This window comes from Rhipicephalus microplus, chromosome 1, assembly GCF_043290135.1.
Source record: "Rhipicephalus microplus isolate Deutch F79 chromosome 1, USDA_Rmic, whole genome shotgun sequence".
Taxonomy (NCBI): domain Eukaryota; kingdom Metazoa; phylum Arthropoda; class Arachnida; order Ixodida; family Ixodidae; genus Rhipicephalus; species Rhipicephalus microplus.
Genome location: NC_134700.1, coordinates 42,965,135 through 42,991,743, shown reverse-complemented (window position 1 = coordinate 42,991,743; position 26,609 = coordinate 42,965,135). Strand labels below are relative to the sequence as shown.

General features: G+C 50.7%; 1 protein-coding gene across 8 annotated transcripts in view; it reads right to left on the bottom strand.

Moving 5' to 3' along the window:
* LOC119178803 (proteasome adapter and scaffold protein ECM29) overlaps positions 1–26,609 on the bottom strand; it is an 881,180-nt gene that overhangs the window by 728,926 nt on the left and 125,645 nt on the right. For all 8 annotated transcript variants that reach the window (XR_012895350.1, XM_075895092.1, XM_075895224.1 and 5 more), the window contains exon 6: positions 12,168–12,240. Coding sequence is in view for 7 of the 8 variants with exons in the window: in XM_075895092.1 (XP_075751207.1) it covers positions 12,168–12,240 (73 nt within the window). In the remaining variant the exon portion in view is untranslated. The remainder of the gene's footprint in view (positions 1–12,167; positions 12,241–26,609) is intronic.

The window sequence follows — 26,609 nt, the reverse complement described above, 5'->3', positions numbered from 1 at the left end:
TCGAACTTCGCCAACGACGCCTTGTGCCTACGGGGAACGCTTACCTTTTGTCGCCCTTCCTTTCCTACGCTAGGCCAAAGAGTGGTGCAGTGTCTTAACGCGTGGTCATACTACGCTGACTCGTATCTCTCGGAAGTTAACGCGAGCGGAGTTTGCCCTCGCTCGAGCGACCGGGCCCTTTGTCCCGGTGTCCCCGTGAATCACCTTTGGCCACAAGGACGTGCTCACGAAACCCTGTGTAGTACTTCTCGCCCAGGGCGTGGATAAGCCCATTTGCTTTCCCGCCACCCCTGTTGCAACGGGCTATGTGTTGCGTCTTTGGTGTTGCCGCAGGCAATAAAGTGTTGCGACCTTAAGCAGTACCATGTTCTCGCCATGGCAATGGTTAACGCGTGCCCTGCAACTCGCCAAGACCGGACCTACGCTAGTGGCCGTACTCCTTCAGGATACGTGTACACTACAAATTGCACGTTGTCATATTTGGTGCCCCATGGCTCAGGGTGAGCTAAGAAGACATTTATATTTTATATGTTGAGATATCGCTCTTTACGTTTCCTTTGGCTCAACCACTGACTGCAGGACAGCATCAGCTCCGTGATCCCAAAATGGCAATCATCTCGTCTTCCATGAATGTGTCCGAACAGTTGGACGACACCGCCCAGGTGGAAGCCAACAGGTCAGCTCTGTCTGAAGCCAGTGCCCCAAGGACCAAGGTAAATCAGCTACGACATGAACTGAAGGGACTGACTGAAACAAATGCTTCTGAAGGATCACCAGACCGCTAGAGACAACAATCCACCAAAGCCACCTCTTGGCAAGCAGCTGAAGGCAAGTCACAACTTTTTTTGTAACTTACTTGCTCCACTCGTAGAAGGCATTGAGTGCTTGGAGTTAAAAACTCGTGAGAATTCTGGTGCCAAATCAAGCATGAGTGCGAAGGAGAGCAGAGTGCCGATGAATCTTAAATGCGGCTCGATAAATCAACAAAGCGAAGCTAGAGGCAAAAACAAACTATGCATATGTAATAGTGAAGCAATTGACAACCAACTTTCAAGTTTTGAGGCGAACTCCTTATCGCATCTCGGGAAAGATTTAAATCCCTGATAACACCAAGTCGACTAGTGGTTCAGAATTTTCAGCGTTCTTGATGAAGTCACCATACCATTTATTATCTCAAGGCTCCCAGTTATAGACCTTACATGAATATATGTAAGGTCTATAATCAGTTATAGACCTTACATATAATATGGTTACATGATACCTTACTATATGATGGTTACATGACTGCTGCATTATCACATGAGTTGCAATGTAACATTTAAGCAGCCAATGTTTAAACAGGGAATGTTTAGAGCAATGAAACTTGCTGGAAAGTCATGTACAGACTTCGCCTCCCAAAAATTTCACCTATTGAAACAGTGAAATTATCCTGTTTTACAACATGAAAAAGGTCAAGTCATCATGGCTACGCTATCACCCAAGGCAAAAAAGTGCTTCTTTACCAACACATTTAGGCGCCTAGATGATGTGACCCTTTTTTTTTCGCGCTTTGATCAGATTAGGTATTATGATGAAAACGTTGAGACTGTGGTTCTGCACAAACACAGGAGCCCTCTCACAATGACATTCACTAGACACCAAACATGCAAACATTCACTAAACATGCAAAGTGTTCGGCTCGAAAGCCTATGCATCATCCACGCACGGATAGCATAGAGTTGTGCGGTTGCTCAGAAGGCCGAGTAGCAAAAAGCAACCCACCGAGAAAGAGCATACAAAGACAAAACAACTTCATCATGGCATTTGACTCAATCAGTGAGGCCTGTTTGTGAAAGATTGCAAAAAAACGCCACCATAATCCATAAGCTGTGTTCAAATTGCTCTAAATGTGGTCATTTTGTCATAAAATGTTGTTCGCAAAACAGCAAGATAACGAACAACTGATGATGCTAATGCCCACGAGCAGTCAACAGTAATTAAGCAACTGGTGCGTGCTCCAGAAGCGGGTAATTTTTCCGTTCCTGTCATTATCAATGGTTCAGTTTCAATTTATTACAATTCAACCTAGAATGATCGGTACAGAACGATATGCAGACGAGAGCCCCAAAGCTAGTGATTGCAAACAGGACCTTCCGTTAAAAATACATAAAAGTGAAGGTGTACAGTAAGCACACGAAAAAAATGTGGAATACAAAATTCAACCTAGAATGATCGGTACAGAACGATATGCAGACGAGAGCCCCAAATTTAGTGATTGCAAACAGGATCCTCCGTTAAAAATACATAAAAGTGAAGGTGTACAGTAAGCACACGAAAAAAATGTGGAATACAATTCTAAAGGAAAAAAAAAACTTAAAAAAGCAACACATGTTTAGCATGAAAAAACATCAAATAAACAAAATTCAACCTACAATGATCGGTACAGAACGATATGCAGACGAGAGCCCCAAAGCTAGTGATTGCAAACAGGACCCTCCGTTAAAAATACATAAAAGTGAAGGTGTACAGTAAGCACACGAAAAAAATGTGGAATACAATTCTAAAGGGAAAAAAAAATTCAAAAAGCAACACATGTTTAGCATAAAAAACATCAAATAAGCAATATTATACACTGAAAAATGACCAAAATGAAAGCAAATAAAGCTATCAATGAAACTATTGACAAAAAATTTAAAGCTTTCGTTCATGTCTGAATGTGTTTGACGAAGTTAGCTGTTTAAGTGATAGTGGAAGGTCGTTCCAAATTTTACGCGAGGAAAATGATGATGCCATTTCTGGAGTCTCGAGTTAGCGAGAGCCATGCTCTCGGAGTGAACTGGCAAAGCAGACGCAGTCGGAACAAACCAAACAACACTGTATTTATTTAACTACCTTTAGAATGACGATATCGTCAGCCGAATTACTATAACATCAATCGTGATCAACACGCTAAGACATCCTTACACATTATTAAACAACACTCAACAACATGACAAACAAGGCGATGTCGCTAACGCTTGACTCATTACTTGGGACCGCAGACGGCCTGCGGTGCCGTCCACAGCAGACCGCTGGAGGCAACCGTCCGCTACCGCCCCACACCACAAGAGACCAGCTTATTTCTTGTGCGCAGCCACCAAGGCTTTCCGCCAGGCGTCTCCACTGGCGCTTATTGTTTTCTAACCACATGATGATGGTGGCAATAAACGCTCACAAGCACAACGCCACCTACCGCTCAATAGCTGTGACCCCTAATACGGCTTCTGTGCGATACACATCCACCACCCCGCACAAACAACTTCACAGGAGATGTTAGCACCCCCATTTCTCCCCAACCTTCTTTCAAAGTATATCCCGAAAGAAACATGAAAGAATCAGCTACAGAAGCTCTAAAAAAAAATGACAACACATGTCCCTAAAGAATGTCCATGCACGACAACACCACTGCCAGTCGACACTGCTGCACTGTCCGGCTCGACGATCTCACCTCAGTACCAGTCCCCGCAACAGCAACGTTGCCGTCAGCGCGACGAGCCGTTACTCGCGCTGACACGTCTTCCGGTTGCGACCAGCACCCAGGAGGGCGCCGGACTGCAGGCAGTTGCGCAGGTCCCAGACATCCCCATTACCCGACCTCACAACCGCATTCCTCGCCAGCGGCGCTGACGATGTGCAGAAGACAGCCAGCCGGGGGCAACATAACTCCCGCCACGCAAATTCAAAACACTTGAAAAAACAATGCAGTAGAGCAAAGAAAAGGAAGCTTCGGACTTCTCGCCCACGTGGTACAATGGTCAGTAATGCTAGCTAATACATCGGCGGAGGCGGAGATGCCCAGCTCAAAAATAAAACAAAGGTCACTTTTGCTAACTCGTGCATCGCAAGATAACAAAAAGTGAGGGAAGCAGAGTGCAATACCTCAACACCACGATCCACATAGTTGCGCCATGTGTGACAGGTGGCTGCAGAGAGCCTTAGGCCTAATAAGTCGCTTGACAACAACCGGCATTCACCAAGCACCCAGCCTAGGCGCAGAAGAGGCAGCAGCAAGCAGACATCCACTCTGTAATGTGGCCCTATCGCTCGCCGCACACCGCAACTTAACGAGCGATCGGCGTCCACCGTCCTGAACGGTGTCACAACACCCCGGCGTCGAGCCGCAATACCAGACAGCAACGACACCGGCTAACTGAGCCCAAAAGAGATAGAAGAAGCTATTTACAGAAAAACGGACCACCAACGGCTTCTGTACTGACTCACTTCAGGCTTGGCATACAATCCACGTGCTCTAAGCTTTACTCACCCCAGGATGCAGACCCCATGGCTCTCGCCCTAACTGAACAACGTTCTTGAACTAACAGCAGCAAAATAAGAAAAAAAAAAAAAAACACTTGTGAGCAGGAAAAAAATAAAAACGCAACGTGCCGACAACTTCAAACACGCCACAACAAACAATCTCGTCGCTCTCAGCGAAGCACAACCCCGACGCTAGCAATGAATTCCCCCCAGGACTACTCTACCCCGTCTCTAACAAAAGCTTGTACCGAACCACGACCACTGTCGTTCGATGCTCCAAGAGCTCCACGTGGAGCAGCCAGTGTGGGGTCTCGAGTTGGCGAGAGCCACGCTCTTGGAGTGAATGCACACAGTAGACGCGATCAGACCGAACCAAAAGAGAACACATTTATTTAACTGGTTTTTGATCGACGATATTGTCACGGGGTCGTGACGTGGCCGAAGACAGGAGACTTTGCGTTGGAATTTAACTGTTTATTTGGGCGAACCTGTGCCCGGTAAACGGAAAGTCCGATTACTATAGCAGTCTTGGACTGATAGCCGCGAACGGAGCGTCGGCCGTCGATCAACTACTGACAAGCGGCGAAGCGCGTCGCCATTTAAACTCTTGCCATCGAATGTTCTAGCGTTATCGCTGGCGGTGGCGTAGGTTCCAGAATAATCTGTACAGTTCGCAGAGTAGGCGTGATCTTATCGAAATGGTCTACTACAGTCCGGAAGCTTCTCGAAAACTGCAGGCGCGGTTTGCGCTGAGAATTGTGTAGTGTTTTGGGACGATAACAAAACTTGGGAAATGGAATGTGGCATTGCCCCCCTCTGAAAAAGGCATCATCCCGATGCTTTAACTAAAGATGAAGGTACAACAATATTGCAAGAAAATACAATGAATAAATTACAATAATAATATAAAAGACACTCTTTCAGTTTGTTAACGCGCATGAAACGGCTTGAGGCGCGCGACATGGATGACTTCAGGTCGCGATCGGCGTCGTTGAGAGTTCGTGATGCCATCGGGGACAACCTCGTAATCAAGTGGGCCGAGACTTCGAACCACCCTGTGCGGTCCGAAGTACCGTCGCAGAAGCTTTTCACTTAATCCACGTCGGCGTATCGGCGTCCACACCCACGTTCACCGGGCTGGTATTCCACGAAGCGTCGTCGAAGATTGTAACGGCCGCTGTCAGTCGTCTGTTGATTCTTGATACGGAGACGCGCGAGTTGTCGGGCTTCTTCAGCGCGTTGAAGATACTCACTCATATCGAGGTTTTCTTCGTTGGTGATGTTGGGTAACATGGCATCGAGCGTCGTTGCCGGGCTCCTTCCGTAGCTCAATTTGTATGGAGCTATCTGCATCGTCTCTTGCACCGCCGTGTTGTATGCGAAGGTCACGTACGGAAAAATGCCGTCCCACGTCTTGTGTTCGACATCGACGTACATTGCCAGCATGTCAGCGATCATCTTAAGCCGCTCGCTCGGTGAGGCCATTGGTCTGTGGGTGGTACGTAATCGTCCGGCGGTGGTTTGTCTGGCTGTATGCCAAGCTCGTTTGAGTTAAGTCAGCAGTAAATGCCATTCCTCTGTCGGTGATAAGGACCTCCGGAGCACCGTGACGTAGGACGATACTTTCGACGAAGAACTTAGCTACCTCGAATGCACTGCCTTTGGGAAGGGCTTTTGTCTCGGCGTAGCGGGTGAGGTAGTCTGTAGCTACCACGATCCACTTGTTTCCGAAAGCCGACGTCGGGAACCGCCCCAGTAAGTCCATACCAATCTGCTGGAAAAGTCGGCAAGGTGGTTCAATTGGTTGCAGAAGTCCTGCTGGCCTTGTCGGCGGTGCCTTGCGTCGCTGACAGTCCCGGCATGTCCTCACATAACGAGTGACGTCGGTGGTAAGACGTGACCAGTAGTACCTTTCTTGTATCCTCGCGAGCGTGTGAGAAACACTGAGGTGCCCTGCCGTCGGATCGTCGTGCAGGGCCTGCAGGAGTTCTGGTCGCAGAGCTGAAGGCACCACAAGGAGGTACTTAGCTCGACGCGGTGAAAATTTTTCTTTTGGAGAAGACTGTTTCACAGGAAGAACGACGCAAGTGCTCGCTTGAATACCTTTGGAACTTCCGCGGTTCTGCCTTCGAGGTATTCTATTAAGGCCTTAAGTTCTGGGTCGGCACGCTGTCGTTCAGCGAAGTCGTTGGCAGTTATCGTTCCCAAGAAGTAGTCCTCATCCGGGTCGTCGGGTGGTGGTTGGTCGACAGGCGCACGAGAGAGACAGTCGGCATTGGAGTGTTTCTTGCCGGACTTGTAAACGATGGTAATGTCATATTCTTGAAGTCTCAGGCTCCATTGTGCGAGGCGACCTGAAGGTTCCTTAGAGGTGGCTAGCCAACACAAGGCGTGGTGGTCGCTCACAACTTTGAAGGGCCTGCCGTAGAGGTAGGGTAGAAATTTCGACGTAGCCCAGATGATGGCGATGCACTCCTTTTCTGTTGTGGAATAATTGGCTTCTGCTTTGGATAGCGATCGGTTGGCGTAACTAATAACCCTTTCAAGTCCGTCAGCCCTCTTCAAAAGAACGGCGCCAAGACCTACGCTGCTTGCGTCAGTGTGTATTTCTGTCTCGGCGAATTCGTCAAAATGGGCAAATAACGGAGGCATCTGGAGGCGATGTTTAAGTTCCTGGAAAGCGTGTTCCTGCCACGTTTCCCACTTGAATCCCACGTCGGCCTTGGTAAGGTTAGTGAGAGGATCGGCGATGCGGGGGAAGTTTTTCACGAACCGTCTATAATAGGCGCATAGGCCCAGAAATCGGCGCACTGCCTTCTTGTCAGTGGGCGGCGGCAAGTCGACGGTGGCGGCTGTTTTCCGTGGATCTGGACGAACGCCAGACTTGCTAATAACGTGCTCCAGAAACAAGAGCTCCTCGTACGCAAATCTGCACTTTTCTGACTTCAGTGTGAGCCCGGACGTCTTGATTGCTTGAAGTACAGCTTCAGGGCCCCGAAAGATGCTCGTCGAAACTCGAAAAAAACATGACGACGTCGTACAAGTACACAAGGCAAGTCTGCCACTTCAATCCTGCCAGTACTGTATCCATAATGCATTGAAAAGTGGCAGGCGCTGAGCAAAGACTGAAGGGCATCACCTCAAACTCGAAGAGGCCGTCCGGTGTTATAAACGCCGTCTTCTTTCGGTCTCTTTTGTCGACTTCGATTTGTCAATAGCCAGTCTTGATGTCCATTGACGAAAAGTACTTGGCGTTATAGAGCCGATCAAGTGCGTCATCTGTTCGTGGTAGAGGATACGCGTCCTTTCTTCTGGTTTTGTTCAGGCGGCGATAATCGACGCAGAAACGTAGGGTTACATCGTTTTTTTTTCACTAACACCACGGGGGACGCCCATGGACTCTTGGACGGCTGGATGACATCATCTCGCAGCATTTCAACTTGTCTCTTCATGACCTCGCGTTCTCGCATTGAAACCCTGTACAGACTCTGACGGAGTGTTCTGGCATTTTCCTCGGTTATGATGCGATGTTTCGTGATTGGGGTCTGCCGAGTTTTTGATGACGACGAAAAGAAATCTTTGTATTGCAGAAGCAGGGTCTTGAGCTGTTCTTGCTTATGGTTCGGAAGGCTGGGATCGACGTTGAAAGCTGAGGGAGGGGCTTGGTTCCTCTGAGCAGGTTCAGCAAAATCAGCGAGGGCGAAAGCACTGGTGCCTTCCACAATTTTTTCTATGTATGTGACCGCCGTTCCTTTGTTTCAATGTTTGTACTCACTGCTGAAATTCGTGAGCATAACTATTGCTTTGCCTCTCCGCAGCTCTACAATTCCTCTTGCAACGCAAATATTGCGGGTGACTAACAGATGCTGACTGCCTTCAATGACGCCTTCCAAGTAAGGTGATTTAGGAGCACTGGCTGAAATAATGACGCTGGAGTGAGGCGGAATGATGACTTATCTTCCAGCATATTCAAGGCGTGGTTTCCTGACGGCGTGCATGGCGGTAGTGCTTCTTCTGTGGATAACGTTAGCGACTTTGTTCTTAGGTTGATGACTGCACCATAGAGGCATAAGAAGTCCATGCCAAGGATGACACTTCTCGAGCAACGCTGCAGGACTACGAAGTCTGCAGGATAAATAAGGCCATTAATGATGACTCTTGCTATGCAGATTCCTGCAGGCGTTACGAGATGACCTCCGGCTGTGCGGATTTCAGGGCCTTTCCAAGCTGTCCTAACTTTCTTCAACTTCGCGGCGAACGACCCACTGATGACGGAATAGTCGGCTCCAGTATCGATGAGAGCGGTCACACTGTGGCCGCCGATAAGAACGTAGAGGTCGCTAGTTCGCCGTCTCGCGTTGCAGTTAGGGCGTGGCGTCGGGTCACAACTGCGTCGGCTTGTTCCGCTGCTTCCATGTTGCGTCGTCAGGTCACCTTCGGTAAGTGAGGTTTCAACGTCAGGACTTTGCCTGATTGGCGCAGTGTTCAGAAAGCTCCGTCGCGGCGGCGTCGTCGTTGAGGGATCTTCGGTAGTTCATCGCACAGGAAACGCCCCTCCATCGGTTGCTGCCCTTAGTTTCCCGGATACGGGCTAGGGCCAGAGTACTGCCGGTGGTGCGGTGACGTGCGGCGGCTGGGCGACGGCGAACGGGAAGGGCTTCGTGGTGTCCATTGAGTTCCTGTGAGGTAGTCGGCGATGTCACGTGGCTGTTCTCCTGGCTGTGGATGTGGTGCATTGACGGCGAAGCCACGCAGTCCCATCTGTCGGTACTGGCAGCGGCAGTATGTGTGTCCAGCCTTGCCGCAGTGGTAGCAGAGCGGGCAGTGGTCAGGGGTGCGCCAGACGTCAGTCTTCCTCGGCGCACTGCGCTGGGCCGCTGGCGGACGATAGGACGTCGGTGGGGGTGGTGGCGTCTGGCGACAGAAGTGTGATGGGGCAGTGTTTTGGCGTGCGCGTGGAGGAGGAGCGTGACGGCCGGCTGCAGCAGCATAGCTCATGGCTTGCAGCTGAGGCTCTTGAGGCTGAGAAACGCCCAGCGATTGCTGGATCTCCTGGCGTACGACGTCGGCGATTGATAGCACGTGAGGCTGCGCTGAAGGAAGTAATTTTCGCAGCTCTTCTTGCACGATCGCTCGGATCGTCTCACGCAAGTCAGTGGTTCCAAGCGCTTGAATGCAGGCGTAGCTTGTAGACAAGAAGCCACGGTTATATTGCCGCTTGCGCATCTCAAGCGTCTTCTCTATCGTAGATGCTTCTGAAATGAATTCGGCGACCGTCTTTGGCGGGTTTCTGATCAGCCCGGCTCCTGCTTTACTCCTCGCATGAGCAGACGGACCTTCCTCTCCGCTGACATGTCGGAGTCAGCGTGGCGGAAAAGTTTAATCATATGTTTCGTGAATAGCGCCACGTTTTCGTTTGGCATCTGCATGCGGGTTTCGAGAAGAGCTGCGGCCTTCTCCTTGCAGACCACACTTGCGAAAGTAGTGAGGAACCTGGGGCGAAAGACGTCCCACGTTGTAAGGCTTCGCTCTTGATTCTCGAACAAGGTCCGAGCAGCATCTTCTAAGGCGAAATACACATGCCGGAGCTTGTCGTCGTCTGTCCAGTCATTGAAGGCCGCGACGCGGTCAAACCTTTCGATCCAGCTTTCCAAGTCTTCCAGTGGCGAACCGCGGAAAGTTGGCGGCTCTTTGGGTTGCCGGAGCAGGAGTGGTGCAGGCTGCACGGGGGTGGTCATGGTTGCAGTAGTTGATGTCGGGATCCGGGTCTGCCTGGCTGCTTCAGGAAGGAGCCCGTACTCTGGTTGTAGTCCCCTCTGCCTGCGGCTTGTTCGCTGTTCAGGGTTAGCGTCCGTGTCTTCTTTGCCGCTTGGGCTGGGGTCGCGGCTTGAAGGGGGCGTCCGGAACATCAAAGAAGCAGCACCTCCCCCAGATGTCACGGGGTCATGACGTGGCCGAAGACAGAAGACCTTGCGTTGGAATTTAACTGTTTATTTGGGCGAACCTGTGCCCGGTAAACGGAAAGTCCGATTACTATAGCAGTCTTGGACTGATAGCCGCGAACGGAGCGTCGGCCGTCGATCAACTACTGACAAGCGGCGAAGCGCGTCGGCATTTATACTCTTGCCATCGAATGTTCTAACGTTATCGCTGGCGGTGGCGTAGGTTCCAGAATAATCTGTACAGTTCGCAGAGTAGGCGTGATCTTATTGAAATGGTCTACTACAGTCCGGAAGCTTCTCGAAAACTGCAGGCGCGGTTTGCGCTGAAAATTGTGTAGTGTTTTGGGACGATAACAAAACTTGGGAAATGGAACATGGCAATATAGTCAGCCAAATAACTATAACATCTATCGTGATCAACACGCTAAGAGATCCTTACACAATATTAAACAACACTTAACAACATGGCAAACAAGGCAATGTCACTAACACCTGAATCACCGCATAGGCCCACTGCAGACAGCCATCCACGGCAGACCCACCGCTGGAGGCAACCGTCCGCGCTACCGCCCCACGCCACAAGAGACCAGCTTATTCTTGTGCGCTGCCACTAAGACGTGCCGCCAGGCGGTGCCACCGGCACTAATGCTTTCTAACCATGATGATGATAGTAGTGATTACCGCTCGCGAACACAACGCGACCTACCGCTCAATAGCTGTGACTCCAAAATACGGCTTCAGCACGACCCATGTGCACTATGCGGCTCAAACAGCTTTACAAAAAGTGTCAACAACTCCACACATTTTACATAGTTGTGTTAAATCGAGGATGTAGAAAATTAAGATATTGTGAAACCTAGTGCACTTATTATTGATACCCAACCTACCCTTTATAAATACATAAGGTGGAATATTATGCAGTAGTTAGAAAGATAGAATACTTCAATGATATTGTTACGGGGAGATGACATAAAATGGGTGTATTTACAGTATTTACAGATTACAGTGATGCGGGAAAGAACAAACAAGATGTCGGGAGCAGGCACCACCTAGTACTTCACTTCAGGCATCTGCAGATGTGACGTCGAGGTTGTTTTTTCTGCCCAGGAGAACCTAACTAGCATGTGTAGAGCCATCAACCTAGGAGCTAGAGAGACCACCACTTGCAGGAGCTAGAGAGACCACCACTAAGCATCGGAATAAGTTCGTTCCATGCGTTCATGGCGTGGTGTGTTCTATACCATTGTCCAGTGGTAAATTATACATAGGAGGAACTGGGAGATGTCTGAATGAGCGTCTCAAGGAACACGCTTACAGCATTTCCTCAACGGTGTCTGGCCACCTAGGAATTCACTGCCGGGATCGTGGGTGTACCCCCTGATTTTCAGTCATGTGCGGTTATCAAGTGTTATCGTGACAAGCTTATGTGTGAAATACTGAAGGCCTTGGAGATTGCTAGACTGGGGACACGTGTGTGAGTAGGCCTTCGGTTGCCCTCTCAGATAAGGAAGTTGTCTTCTTATCTGGTTGATTGCACGAGCTATGAGAATGATTTACTAGTTTTTTTTTTTTTGGACTTTCACTTTTGCTGCTTCTTTTCTTGTTCCAGTGCATAGATAAATATGTGTGGTTCGAAGAATAAATTTTTTTCATGTAAGTCAGCGCCCTGTGTGTGTACTTCTTCGTCTGGTCTCTCGTTTTTCACAATGTTTGTTTTTTCACTATGTCGTACCAGCACTTCCAAGTAACCACTTTAACCACACAAAACCCACTTGAGTACTTTTTCAGTCCACTTTATCCCAGTACATTGCACACCAGCTTGTCTTATTGGTGGTGCTTTCTAGTTTTTCTTTGTTTCCTCCATACACTCTTTTGAATGAACTCCGCCAGCAAGCAACATAAGTGAACAACCCAAACATGCAGCTACAGCACAATCAGCATGCTACTCACCACTGGAACACAACTTCCAAGGTAAAGATTATAGAGGCCGTTGACAAAGGTTTCATCGTTCCAGTCAAGGGCACTGTGTGAAAACAAAGACATCATTCTCCCATAAAAAATTATGCTGAGTAGCCTAAATGGAAGACCTAAACAGCATTGCATGCACTCCTCACTAGGTAAGGTAACAGAACACAGTTGCAACAATTTAACACAGGTTCATTAATTTTTTTTTTTTTCGTTTAATTCCGTCTCAACTTTAGGTACGAGCTAGCACAACACACATTTTCTACAGGACCAAACTATCATTATTTCAATTCCTAAAAGTAGCCACCCCTGCGTAAATCAGTCTAGTGCTTGCATGTGCTGAATCCAAATCGTGACTACCGTGAGCATTTCTATCCAGCCCTTAGGTAGTAGGGGATACATCAAATACACATGACCATTTATGCAAAGAGTTTTTGTCACATCATTAAATATTCTAACATGGTTGCTTGCAATGAATTATTGTAGCATTCAACCTAATCTAACACTTGCCTGTGATATTTAGAAAATCTTTTCACACAATGTCACGATGTCACTTATTGTGGCCATTGTGGTCACACGATGGCAACAACCAGAGATGATGATTGGGCGCAGCCAAAGAATGCCTTACTTTTAGGACAAGTACAAGGACACAGACAGCAGCACTGCCAGTAACAAAGATCACAAGCATGCAATAGTATACAGTTAAACCTGGACGTAACGAAATCGCTAAATTCTGGGAAAAATTCTTTATAAAGAGGATTTTGTTATATGCAAGTTTAGCACGAAAATTTGGAAAATAAATGCGAGAATAAACAAAAGGGGGACTGAAGGCAGAGCTTACCCAAAAAACTTATTCTACAGTATAAAACAGCGTTATTATTGCGATAGCAATTATATGGACACTTAATGACGTACTTTGGCCGCAAATATCTCGCAAAGTAAAGGAACACGTAACGACAAGCACAAGCACTGCTGTGTGTTCCTTTACTCTGTGTTTGTGATAATCGCGGCGAAAGTATGTCATTAAGCAAGTACCAATTAGGCCAACAATCAGTCTTGTTACAATATATGGACACTCTCAGCGGGTTTTTGCCATCGCTGCCACGTTCCGTATTAAGTCGTGGACACTCTCAGTGGGTTTTTGCCATCGCTGCCACGTTCCGTAACAAGTTCGAATTGATAACATGCTCCCGCGCATCATAACTTTCACAAGCGGGTAAAATCGCACAAGTGCTGCTGAAGCAAAGATCAAATGAGTCTCCCCATCCCTATCGTGTGGAAAGTACGGTACATAACATAACGTCTCACACGTGTTAGAACTGTTATTAATTGCTCAAACAGAAAGGGAACCACTGGTCTTGAATGAGCATGAAACCACGTGGGGATGAGGGGGGGATCGCTCGAGTAGCAATAAATAACTTTTTAATAATAAGGGCGGTCACGATTGCTGGCGCGCTTGCCATCTCGGCGAGTATCAGTGCAGTTTCAATGCGAAGAGACTGTGTGAAAAGAGCACTTCTTCCTGGAGCAGCTGTATTAGCTCACCCCAGTGTTTTGTAGCAGTTCCGCGATACTGGATCCAGAAGAGTTGGCTGCCAGCCTTACTTCTTAACACATCACAATTTTTTTTGCTATCATGTTCATTGCATTGCATTCGGCACGCCATGGTGTTGCTAGAACTAATAGGCTAACCACGAAAGCTATCAGCCTGCTAACTCACGGCGAGGCGCAAGACAGAAGCATGTGACGAGTGGACCTTCGAAGATCCGTCGTCACCGTGGTCTCGGAAGTTTCCATCAGTGCTTAATCTGAAATTTCCTCTGTGGTGACAACACGGCTGTCCGAAATTAAGAAATCACTGTTTCGCCACGAGGGCGAAGCAATGAATGCGATAACAACAACTTAGAATGTAAGGCTTATGGTGACCCCGCTACTCACCGTAGCGGATGATCACCGCGGGTTCATGCTTAGCGAGCCACACGGCCGCGACTCCGTTTACTCGCGTGTAGCGCATTGCTCCGCGCGCGCTCAACTAATAAGGCGTTTAGCGCAGCGCGGCAAACAGACAGTGTTCTAATGCAAAATACACAACACTTTATTGCCTCTGGCGGCCCCCCGAACAACAGTACAACGTCCGCTCCCGGGACGCGGGTAGCAAAGGCACCCGCACGCGGACGTTCACAATAAGGGGAAAACTGCGAGCACGTGGCAGCTGGCAATGGCGAGCTTTGACACGCTGGTCGGGAGAAGGTCCCTCGCGGCTATGCTGTGCACTCTCACGATGGCCACTGGGCCTGGTCACGAGTGTTAGGGCAAACCTCGTACGCGTAGGCCTACGGCAAGTGCGGCTCGTTGTGGTACGACCACTTCGAGCACTAGGCACCGCTGTGGGCTTAGCGTACGCTACCGAAGCTAGCACTCAAGTAAACACGCCTGCCGAGGTGCCCAAGGCCACCCCAGGCAGGCTACAGTCGGGCGATTCCCAAAGGGGACGCAGACGAAGGAAAACACGCGCTTACCCGGCGCCGACCACGGAGGTGACACCGTCAGCTCCCTCGGCGCGCACGTAACCCGTACCGCCCGCACGTGGTGCCATCTATCGCCACGTGGTGTTAGCAGAGCAGAAAAGCAAAAGGGTGTGGCCATGTGGCAAAATACCCGCGAAATGGTCGCGGGTGCGCCTTAGATCCCCACATCCTCCTCTCCTTAGTTCACCCAATATACTGGTCTGCAAAGGAAGCCGGTCGTCGCCCATGCATGCAAAGGCGTCATGCAATGGGCAACAGCTAGCCTCAGCCTCGCTCTGCAACTGCTGCTGAAGAAAAAAAATAAAACAACACAAGAATACACTTCAGAAATACACTGGCTCCACAGAAGAGGGGTAACGGGAGTTCGTGATGCTCACGCAAGAGCGCGTCCTTGGCTCGGAGGGGCAGCGTCACGTAATGTTTGACTTGGTTGGGCGACCGCGTGGATGCGAGAGTGCATGGGGAGGGTTCTGGTTGAGGCCCTCATGCTAGGAACGGGCTCACCTTCGTCTCATCGATGTTGACGACAGCCCTGCGAGTCCGACGAACGCCGCCTCGGTGGAGGTTTGGATGGACCTCGCTGCGACAACCGGCCCTTCTGCTGGAATCAAGGTCGCCAAATCCTTTGGTTACGAGGTGTCCTGCGGCGTCGGTCGAGTCGTGCACAGCGTCTGCGACAGCTGGCCTCGTGCAGGAGCCGTGATAGAAAGGCCAGCAGAGCTTATCAGCGACGGTCGGGAGCAGGGCACTACCGGGCTGCCTAATGACCGCAGGTCTTCGAACACCTCTAGAGTCCAAGGTGGTGTAGGGGTAGGTGACTTCTTAAGTTGTCGCCACACGCACGCACACACACCTCCGATGGTCGGGTCTCCAAACGCGCCCCGTAAATGAAGGTGCAGAGTCCTTTGTCCCTCTCCCCACGCTAAAGCACCAATTCACAATCCCCTCCTCCAGCGAGAAGAAAAAAAGAAAACACGAAAAAAACATCAAGTAAATAAGAACACTCAAATGACAATCAGCAGCAGTAACTGGGCAGAACAGACTTCTTTGCAAGCACTGGCTGTAAAGAAGTTAGCTAACTGAGACTAGACAGTAAAAATGAGGGCCTTTGGTTGCGGAAATAAGCCCGCCGTCCGGCGCGAAATCACTCAGGTGACCACTTCCTCAGATTATACTGGTGCGTGGTCCGAATGCGGTCCGCCGCTTCGGGTGTGCGCCGTTGCTTGCGCGAAGAGCCACTGGGCGCTGGCGCAGGCTCGTCAGACCTCAACGCAAAGGCTTTCAGGTCTGCGATGTGGGCATGGCTGAGTTTTCCCGAAAGCGGGCCTTTCAGCAAGTACGCGAGTGGAGTCCAAGCTTTCTCCACTCGGTACGGACCAAGCCACTTTGGAGCGAGCGAAGCTGAGAAACCCTTGCTCGCGTCGCTAAGAGCATGGTTGCGCTTCAGGACGAGGTCACCTACCTTAAGTGAAAGGTGGCGACGTTTTCGGTCGTACTGGGCCTTTTGCTCGGCCCTGGCCGATGCCAAACTCTGCCTCGCTCTACTGAGAGCTCGACAAAGCCTGTCCAGAAGTGTTGAAGCGTAAGCAGAACAGTCTGCCGGTTCTTCCTCGTCTCTGAGCTGGCATTGCATGACACTGGTCACCGAATTTGCGAACTCCCTTCCGAAATTAAGGAAGGCGGGAGAGAAACCAGTAGAGCGACTCTCGGAGGTTCGGATTGCAAACGGGAGTTCACTCAAATGGTCTGCCTAGTCCTTTTGACTTTCGGCAAAGGCCGCCAACATCGGTTTGAGCGTACGATTGCTTCGCTCCGTCAAATTGGACTGGGGATGATAGGGCGAAGAGGTGCAGTGATTTATTCCTAGGGAATGGCACGTATCACCAAACACCCTAGCGGTGAAATACGACGCAATGTCCGAGATCAATCTTTTCAGAAAGCCGTACCGACAAAACACTTCCTGTAGCCTCTCTAGCACTGCTCGCGCTGTCACTTTCCGAAGCGGAAACAACTCCACCCATTTGGGAAAATGATCGACTACCATCAGATGTATGAACCCCTGCTTACTCCTGGGGAATGGCCCCATTAGATCACAGGTGGCTACTTGCCACGGACACTCACTGACAATTGGTTTCATCTAGCCGGGCGGCTTGCCACCCCTTGATTTCACCGCTTAACAGACGTGGCAGGAACGGCAATAGCGAAAAATGTGACGCTTCATGCCAAGCCAAGTCACAACCTTGCTCAGTTTCGCAAAAACTTTAGAGCCACTCAGGTGACCGGCCATGGGCTTGTCGTGAGAGGCTCGCAACAGTGCACCTCTCGGACTTTTGGGCACAACCACCTTAAACGGGTTCACTGACTCCTCATCGGTGGCTATGTATTTCAGCAGGAGTCTATAATGGTCCAGCAAGTAAGTATCCGCGGGGGACCCAGCGACACACGCCGGTTCCCGTCCCTCTGCGCCCGCCGCACTACCAGCAGCGTCTCGACGCTCCGTCTCCCTGAGACTGTCGCTCAACTCGCGACAAAACGGATCATCTTGCTGGGCCTTCAGTAACTCTTGTCTGCTGAAAGCGATTCCCATTCTCCCAAAGGGGAGTTTGGTATCGTTCCCACTCAGGACTGCAGCCATCGCCTCCGCTCACATTGGCGACATAGGTTCGCTTCCCTTTCGCTCCCCCTCTCGCTCGCTTCGCGGCGCGCTGCTTGCCTGGCCCGTGGAAAGGGTTTGCTCGTCGGCGCACTCACCCTTTTCTCCACTCGGCAGCTCCGCCGCCGTTTCGCCCGCGCCGCTCGCTTGCACAAAGGCACCGCTAACGGTTGTCGCACCGGGATCCAGGCTCCTGGTAGACACGAGATAGCGCATTAGCTACCACGTTAGTGCTCCCCTTCCGATACTGCACTAAAAAGTCATAATGCTGTACTAGGAGAGCCCAGCGCGCTAGCCTACCTGCAGGCTCACGGAGCCCCATCAGCCAGCTAAGCGCGCTGTGATCTGTTTGCACCACAAATTTTGTCCCATCAAGGTAGACATCAAACTTCCGCAGTGAAAACACGATGGGGAGACACTCCCTCTCGATCACGGAATAATTCCTTTCCGCGAGTATCAACGAGCGGCTGGCAAAGGCCAGCGGCTGCAACACACCATCGTATTCTTGTAGGAGAATTGCTCCTAATCCCAAATCGCTTGCGTCAGTCTGGACAAAAAACGGTCTGGTCAGGTCGGGGAGCTTGAGCTGCGCCGTCTCCGCAATGGCGCTAGACAGACGGCAAAACGTCTCTTGCTGCTCAGGTCCCCATCGCCACTCAGCTGACTTACCCAAGACCTTGGTCAAGGGCGCCTGCACTCGGGCACAGGACGGAATGAACGACCGGTAAAAATTGGTCATTCCGAGAAAGCGGCGTAGGCCGCGCACGTCCTTGGGCACGGGGAAATCGAAGATTGCTCGAAGTTTCCCCCAATCTGGCTCAATGGAGCCTTCGCCCAGCGTGAAGCCAAGTAACTGAACACGGGCTCACGCTAGTTGGGCCTTTGCGAGATTTAACGTCATCCCGGCGGCTCTCACCCTCTTGAGCACATCGGCAATGTGGGCCAAATGCTCTTCGAAGGTTCGTGAATAAATCACGATGTCGTCGAGGTAGCACATGCAGTAAGACCACTTTGCTTCCCCGAGGATGCGGTCCATGAGTCTCTGAAACGTCCCAGGAGCATTGCAAAGACCAAAGGGCATGCGAGTGAACTCAAATAACCCTCTGTAGGACGTGAACACGGTCTTGCACCGGTCACGCTCATCCATCCGGACCTGTAGGTAACCTTTGGAGGCATCTAATATAGTAAAATACCGCGCAGTGCCGAGGTTTCCTACGATGCAGCTAATCGTGGGGAGCCGATAGGCATCCTTACGAGTCACTCCGTTCAGAAGGCGGTAGTCTACGCACAGGCAATGACTGCCATCTTTCTTAGGCACCAACACAATTGGAGACGCCCAGGCGCTGGACAAACAGCGAACAATGCCAGCTGAGAGCATCTCGTCCAGCAAGCCGTCAATTACCTGCCTCTTGGCCTGAGTGACGGGCCTGGGGTTACACTTCAAAGGAAGCGCGTCGCCAGTTTCGATCGAATGGCTCACCAAATCGGTACAGCTTGGTTGATCGGTGAAGAGCTCATTGTATTCGCGCAACACTGCCGATAAACGAGCCTTCTGTGTATCATCCAATTGAGTCGCACAGGCGATCAAAGAATGCGGAGCCTTTTCGTGTTGTGCCGCTCGATCCTTTTGGGGATTTTGAGCCGACGAGTGCATAGCGCAGGGGCCTGCCCCCCGAAGTTTGCATGTGACACGGTTTCGACGCTTCAACTGCACAGGCAATAGAAAGCACCGGTGGGCTGACGAACTGCTTTAGCTCGGAAAAAGGTCCGTCATGATAGCCTCCATTCGCAATGTCCACTACGATACCGGTTTTTAGGAGAAAGTCCCGACCGAGAATCACAGGAACACTGAGCCCTGGAAGATAAACGAAACGCGCGCGTCTCATTCGGCCTCCCCATCTGACAGTCAACCTCGCGGCGCCCGCCGACTGAGCCACGCCTTTCGCGAGGGTGAATGTCGTTCGGCTGTCCCGCAAGCGCACTGAGCGCTTCTGCAAGCGGGACAACACCTGTTCGCCAAACAACGAAGTGCTTGCGCCCGTGTCCAGCAACGCCGAGAATTTGCGACTAACAATGGTGACCGAAATAAACGGCGCGTGCGCTCCAGCAAGACTGCTTGCCCGGTACGCAGAGGGGAGAAGCAAGGGTTCAGCCGCTCGTGCCTTCGCGAACGGCCCGCGGCCCCGTTTCCCTGCCTCACAGGAGGCACAAACGCGAAGCACTCCCTCGCTATGTGCCCTCGTTGACGGCAGCGGAAGCAGCGCACTCCATCGCGGTCCCTTTCCCGAGACGGAGCAGCTTCGAGCTGCAGGGGTCAGTTCGCCGCGTGATCAAAGGAAATGCTCTGACGACCGATACCACCGGTGATGCACTGGGTCGGATTTCGTCCCTGCTCGCGCGCATCAAGTTGCGATGCAGCACCGGCTGCACGCCTCTTGTACGTGTAGGGATGTAAAGCTCGATCGCTTATCTCCCACGTGCGCCCACCTGTAGCAGTAGCCACAAAGGCAGCTCCGGCGGGCTGTTGCCGCCGAGGAAGGGTCATGGCCCCTCCCCACGCGCAGCGCGGTTCGAGGGCCTCGCTGGCTGGCAGTGGCGGGCGACAGGAACGCGCGGCGAGAATGTCGCATTAGATACGCTTTGCCTCGACGGCCAATTCCTCCAAATCACGGAAGCGACTGCCGCGCAGGTATGCCGAAAAAGTCGGGTGTGCCTGCCTAATCACCCGCTCGACGCGCTCCTCGTTCGAGGCTCTAGGCTCAGCGATAGAAAAAAGGTCTTCCATCGCGCTTACGTACTCCTGAAGCGACTCATCAGGAGCTTGTGTGCGGAGCTCGAGCTCGCGTCGCATCCTACTCTCGTAGTCAGCGGGTAAAAATTCGCGCAGGAAGGCCGCGCAGAACTCATCAAGAGTTGCTGCTCGGTGACCGGAAAGCCGATGCCACCTGGCCGCCGTGTCTGTCACTGCAGCCGGGACGAGGCGTCCGAGCACTTCCTGGTCGTCTAGACCCATGGCTCTCTGATAACGTGTGAGGGAGTCCAGGTAATCTCTTGCACTTTGCAGATCACCATAACCGCTGTAGGTCGGAACGACCAACATGACAGCGGGATGAGGGCGTTTCGGAACGACCGAAAGCGTTTGGACTGTCCCCGTGAGTGCCTCAATCATTTGGGCGGGATTTTGCAGCAGCGTCTGTGCGCCCGCTTCAAAGGAAGCTGTCGGTGCATTAGCGGCGCGGGCGAGCGATGGTGAACTGTCTCCGAGCTCGATAAGCGGCGCGGTTTCAAAATGGATACCGGCCGTCGCGACATTGGGGAGCCCCTGTTGTTCACAGCTGACTATAGGGGCAGCTTCACGTGAAATTGCTAGGCCGCATGCGGCTAGCGGTGCAGGCGCGTGCTCGAAATTAGCTTGGCGACTGGGTTGCGTAGCAGCCAGCGGGCAAAATTCGGCAACGGCTGAGGCCGTGGTGCCGTTCTGCGCCCCGGAAGCTCCTCTGAGAGCCGTTTTGAAGCGCTGTGACATGGAACTGCCATGCATTCCAAAGGGAGCAGTAGTAGTCCAATTTGGCCTTGTGCACTGTTCGGGTTGGGCTATGGCCCCGGACCCAAAACACGCTACCTCTCCAGTGGGAGCTGATACGTAGCGCCTCGTGTCATCCCGACTGGGGCTTGTGACAAGTGAGGATGCGTGATTGTGATGCTCAAGGGGGGCACTGGCCCTGTTCTCGAGCAATGCAGTATCTGCTAAAAGCGTCAGCGAACAAAACTCACACGGAGTAGACATAACACGGGTAGACGCAGCGAGCCTGATTTGCAAAGGCGGGCTGACTCAGCTAAGACTAACCAAAGGCTTAATGAGCCTTTGATACCGCGTTGGGTGCCAGTATGGTGCCTCCGCTACTAACTGCGGATGATCACGGCGGGTCACGCTTAGCGAGCCACAGGGCCGCGACTCCGTTTACTCGTGTGTAACGCACCGCTCTCTGCGCACTCAACTAATAGGGCGTTTAGCGCGGCACGGCAAACACAGTGTTCCAATACAAAACACACAACACTTTATTGCCTTTGGCGGCACCCCGAACAACAGTACAACGTCCGCTCCAGGGACGTGGGGAGCAAAGGCACCCGCACGCGGACGTTCACAATAAGGGGAAAACTGCGAGCACGTGGCAGCTGGCAATGGCGAGCTTTGACACGCTGGTCGGGAGAAGGTCCCTCGCGGCTATGCTGTGCACTCTCACGATGGCCACTGGGCCTGGTCACGAGTGTTAGGGCAAACCTCGTACGCGTAGGCCTACGGCAAGTGCGGCTCGTTGTGGTACGACCACTTCGAGCACTAGGCACCGCTGTGGGCTTAGCGTACGCTACCAAAGCTAGCACTGAAGTAAACACGCCTGCCGAGGTGTCAAAAACCACCCCCAGGCAGGCTACAGTCCGGCGATTCCCAAAGAGGACGCGGACGAAGGAAAACACGTGCTTACCCGGCGCTGACCACGGAGGAGAGACCGTCAGCTCCCTCGGCGCGCACGTAACCCGTGCCGCTCGCACGCGGTGCCATCTATCGCCACGTGGTGTTAGCAGAGCAGAAAAGCAAAAGGTTGTGGCCATGTGGCGGAATGCCCGCGAAATAGTCGCGGGCGCACCTCAGATCCCCACAGGCTGAAAATGGCAAGCAGATCGAAACGTGCAGCACGCTGCTCATGCACAAATGACGCACAAAAAAACATACATAGACGAGAGCAAACTAACGTTTACTGCTCAACACTTAACGCACTGATTTAGAAAACGAGGCACGAAACGTAATCACAGGTACAGATATGACCGCGAACTAACAAATTCCCCAGTTATTACTTCTCTGTGCATGAAAAGCACACCATTTTTGCAAACAGTGCCTGTCAGCGAGCGAAGTGCATGTTTGTGCGCCGGACAACTAAACGCAATTGTTCCAATCAAAGTCGAAGGAGCACGATTCTCCCCACCGAAGGATTAGCGCGCGCGCACAAGCATCAAACCCCACCCCCCCATCGTGGGCAAAGTACACATGGGAGAAAAGGACGTCAGTGCATTGTGACGAGCTGAGCGCCGAGTGCGGGCGGCTTTTTTTTTCTTTCTTGAGTGTTCATATATATATATATATATATATATATATATATATATATATATACGTATACACATGCGGTGAATTGTTGCGGCGGTGACAGTAATAAACCAGCCGAGACTGTCTTATAATTGTATTAAAGCTGAACGTCGTCGGACCCCACACCATATGCGCGCAGTGAAACTATGCATGCGCGCATGACGTCAAAAACAAAGAGCGAACAACGCAGACTCAGATACGGATACCACGGAAAACTATTCCGTAAAGCGCCCTCCATATGCAGCGCGGCCCCACATATGTGAAGCTAATTAACAGCGTGGCACTGCCAACACGTAAAAATAGTTTTTTTTATTATTTTGGTTTGGAATCAAGGAAGGGGGCATACCCGCACGTGCTCCCGTGGTCGCGAGGACGACGGTAGCGCCGGCTTGTGGGGTGCAAGCGCGCCTGCCTGAAGCCCCTAGAACTCCTCAAAAGAGTGATGGACTTGGTTAACTGCATGCCTCCTCTCTTCTCGCTCTCCTGACCTCTCCGAGGCCACCACTGCGTCGGCATTGGCCAACGGCTGTCACATGGGACCACGGGGAAATTTCCTCTGTTTACTATCGTCCGAGACTGCCATCTTTGCTCTGGGGTGCGGCAGCGTGGATGTGCTGGCACGCAGTGCCTGTGCTTTTACCTGTGCACCTTTGGAGATACTCACTGCACAAAGCGAACCTCAGTGTTGGTTGCCATGGATAGCTGCTGCGCCTTTGGATGCCGCAACAATTCATGCGAAGGCAAAAAGTTGTTTATGATTCTGTCCGGCCAGCCCAACAAGTTGCGCAGAACGGCTTCGATACAGCGAATCGGGATATTGAAAAATATTGAGTAATAAATGGCATACTTTCAGCTTTTGTATTCAATCATGATTGGCATGACGTGTCTTATGTTTTGCAGCTCCATCACGGCAAGTGAACACAATACGAGTGTCGGCCCATATTGTGCTCTAACCTATTGTTCTCAGCAGGAGTTTATTGTAAGCTAGCGTGAGCAACATGGTGTCGCAGTTTTAGCTTATTGAACGAAGTCGAAGAAACTTGACTGCATTTAGCGGGTAATCGAAGTCTCCACTTATGAACTAGCATAATACCGCCAACATCTATTGCCCATGTGTTTCTTGCACTCCAAAAAGTCACAGCTTTGCCAGAAAGGCAAAGCAATGAGCCCGATGGCAACGAATTGAAAGGTCACGTGCAGAATGGAAAGCAGATCGAAACATGCCCCGCAATCCTTACGCACAAATGACGCACCAAAAGTACTCACAGGTGCGGATGCACGCGAATAAGCATCTCATTTGTTACTTTGCCTGTGCCTGAAAAACGTGCGCTTTTTGCAAATGGAGACTAAAATGATTGCAGTGACATTTGTGCACCAGGTAACTGCAGCAGAAACGTTCCAGGTAAAGCCCGAGGCCAGCCAGGGCGTACAACCTTCCCCTCCTCGCCGGGCAAAGTATGTGCAGGAGATTAGAGCGGGCGCCGCCACGCGATGTGGCGACCCGCGCTCTTTGCGGCATCTTGCTGGTAATGCTGAAAACACAATTCCCCCCCCCCCCGCCGAGATACTCGTGAGCAGCGGTAAGTGGCAGATATAAGTAGCTTGCCTTTTGAATGGTGAAAAATGTGCTCCGGGGTGGCTCATTGGTTAACGCCTCGCTTTCACGACGCAGAGGTCCCTCGTACGATTCCGCGCGCCGGAGAGTTTTTTCTGGACTTTTTTTTTCTTTCTTGTGTTTTCAATATATATACAGTGCATGACATTGAGGCCGACGCCCATGTCGACGTCAGTGGCAAAATCCAGCCGAGAGTGTCCATATAATTGCTATCGCAATAAAACATTTGGCACTCTTACTCACTTTCCCATCCAAAATGTATTTTTCAAACTAATAGCACGCATGTAATTTACGACTTGGTTGTACCGCACGCCCGGGGATAATGGAAGGATACGCGAGATTGATGGCTCTTCTGTGTCGAAATAGAAACACAGCCCAAAATACGCTTTTTTTGTTTTGCAAGATTGTAAAAGAGTTCACACAAAAAAGTGAGTGCAGAGATGTGGTGGAAAAAGAAAGCGAGTGAGCGAGCCAGATGCCCGTCATTGTTTTGTGGGGAAAAGACGTCCCAAATACGCCTGTTGTCTTGCGGTATACGATACATGAAGATACTCGTGAACAGGCATTAGCTATACTATACCCAACCAATCCTTCAGGGCGGGTACCTCTCCTGCATACTGGTAACTCCAGTGCATCATCACCTCGCGAGGATGACGCGGACAATGTATGAGTTTCGGAAGGTCTGTTGCACAGTGGATCGTTGACTTCCAACATAATAGGCGTTTCTTTTTTTTTTACAATCAGTCGCTGAAAGACCGGCTAATACAAAATAGGCAAAGTTTGCGTAATAATTGTATACCTTATGGGGTACATCAGCGGTGTCATGAACCAGCATTATTCTCATGCTAATAGCTTTAAGATTACTTATCAAAACAGCAGAAAGTGCAGCTAATAAACTTGCATAAGGTAACGGAGAGAAATAACACGCTTTAAATAAAGATACATGAATATCAATGGCGAAAGCAGGGCAGTCTGATTGCTATCGCTATCGAGCAATGGCGGTGCCCATGCTTGCTGAACAACGGCGGTTTTGGTGGTTCCAACGCGTGTTTTAGACTTCGTCGACGTGTTTTCGAGTTCTGAAAATGCATCAGAATGCTAAACATTGAGTTTACTGTATAGCCGCAGATGATCCGAAGCTGAAGCTCAGTTGCTTAGTTCATGGTTTCCTTCGCGCAGCTGCTGGGTGCATCTGCACAACAATGCCGTTTCCGATTCCAATGTTTGTCATTTTGTTCACGCTTGGCCAGTGTGGTAACTAATCAGAGCGGCTGTTCGTCCGCATTACCAACAAAATCAGCTAGTCGTCAGTGATGATAGATGATAAGAATGGCATAAAATAAGGCAAAAGTCACCGCTCCACGATACCCTGCTGCCATCTCAGCGTTTTGACAGCGGATAGCTGCTGGTGTTAACGTGTTAATGCAACTGTTTGGTTCATTCACGAAAGCAGTTGTAGTCATTGTTTCAGCGTGCTTTTCACCATTGCCTCACTATGCATGGGTAAGAATCGCGTCGTAACACAGCTGGGATAGAATAAAAAGCAGCGGACACTTTTTTAAATTTTGAAAATAAACGTTCGTTTTACTAGTTCAGAATGGCTATATTATTTTTATTTCACTACAATGAAATTTTCGCTTCTACGAAATTATTTCCGCGCCCCTTCAGTTTTGTTGTAGCGGGGTTCGACTGTAACAACCCAAGTAGCCACTCTTTTGCATTCGGGAAGATTTTAATGTAACATGTTCAATATAGTCCATGACAAATTTTCTGAAAAATAAACGCCAAGGTACAGTAAAGCTCATTAATTCGACACCCGTTAATTCGGAAATTCGGATAATTCGGACGGCTCTATTGGTCCCGGCCAAAGTGCATGTTAATCTATGGAACCAAACTTTCGTTATTTCGTTGGAATTTGGCTCCGCACCGCTTAATTCGGACAAATGCTGACGGCTACTGCTACACAAAAGTGTGATAAAGCAGCGCTGGCACCACTGGAGTGAAACCGAAACCTGAGTGGCATCGCCATCATCATCAACTAGTGGGGGCGATCGCAGCGTCACCGAACGTCGGCGTCTTCTTTCTTCTTCACTCAGCGCCTCCGATGCCATTTTCCTTTGTGTTATCGTGTCGGAACCATCTCTTCTTGCGGAGTTGTGACCGTATTTGCATGCCACCACCATCGTGCGCTACAGTGATAACGCCGAAAAAGCGGCAGAACTACGACACGAAGAACTTGGTGACTAAAGTGGAAATTTTGGAAGCACTGAAGAACGGCAAATCGCGACAGCAGGTTATGACCAAGTACAACGTGAAACGGAGCACGCTGGGAACGTACGTGAAAAATGAACAACAGATTCGACAAGCCTTCGAAAGCGAGAAGTTTCATGCCTCTAGAAAGCGGTTGCGAACCGCAGCTCATCCCCAGCTCGAAGAAGCTTTGCTCCGGTGGATTACTGACTGTAGCAACGAGCATCTGCCTTTGAGCGGA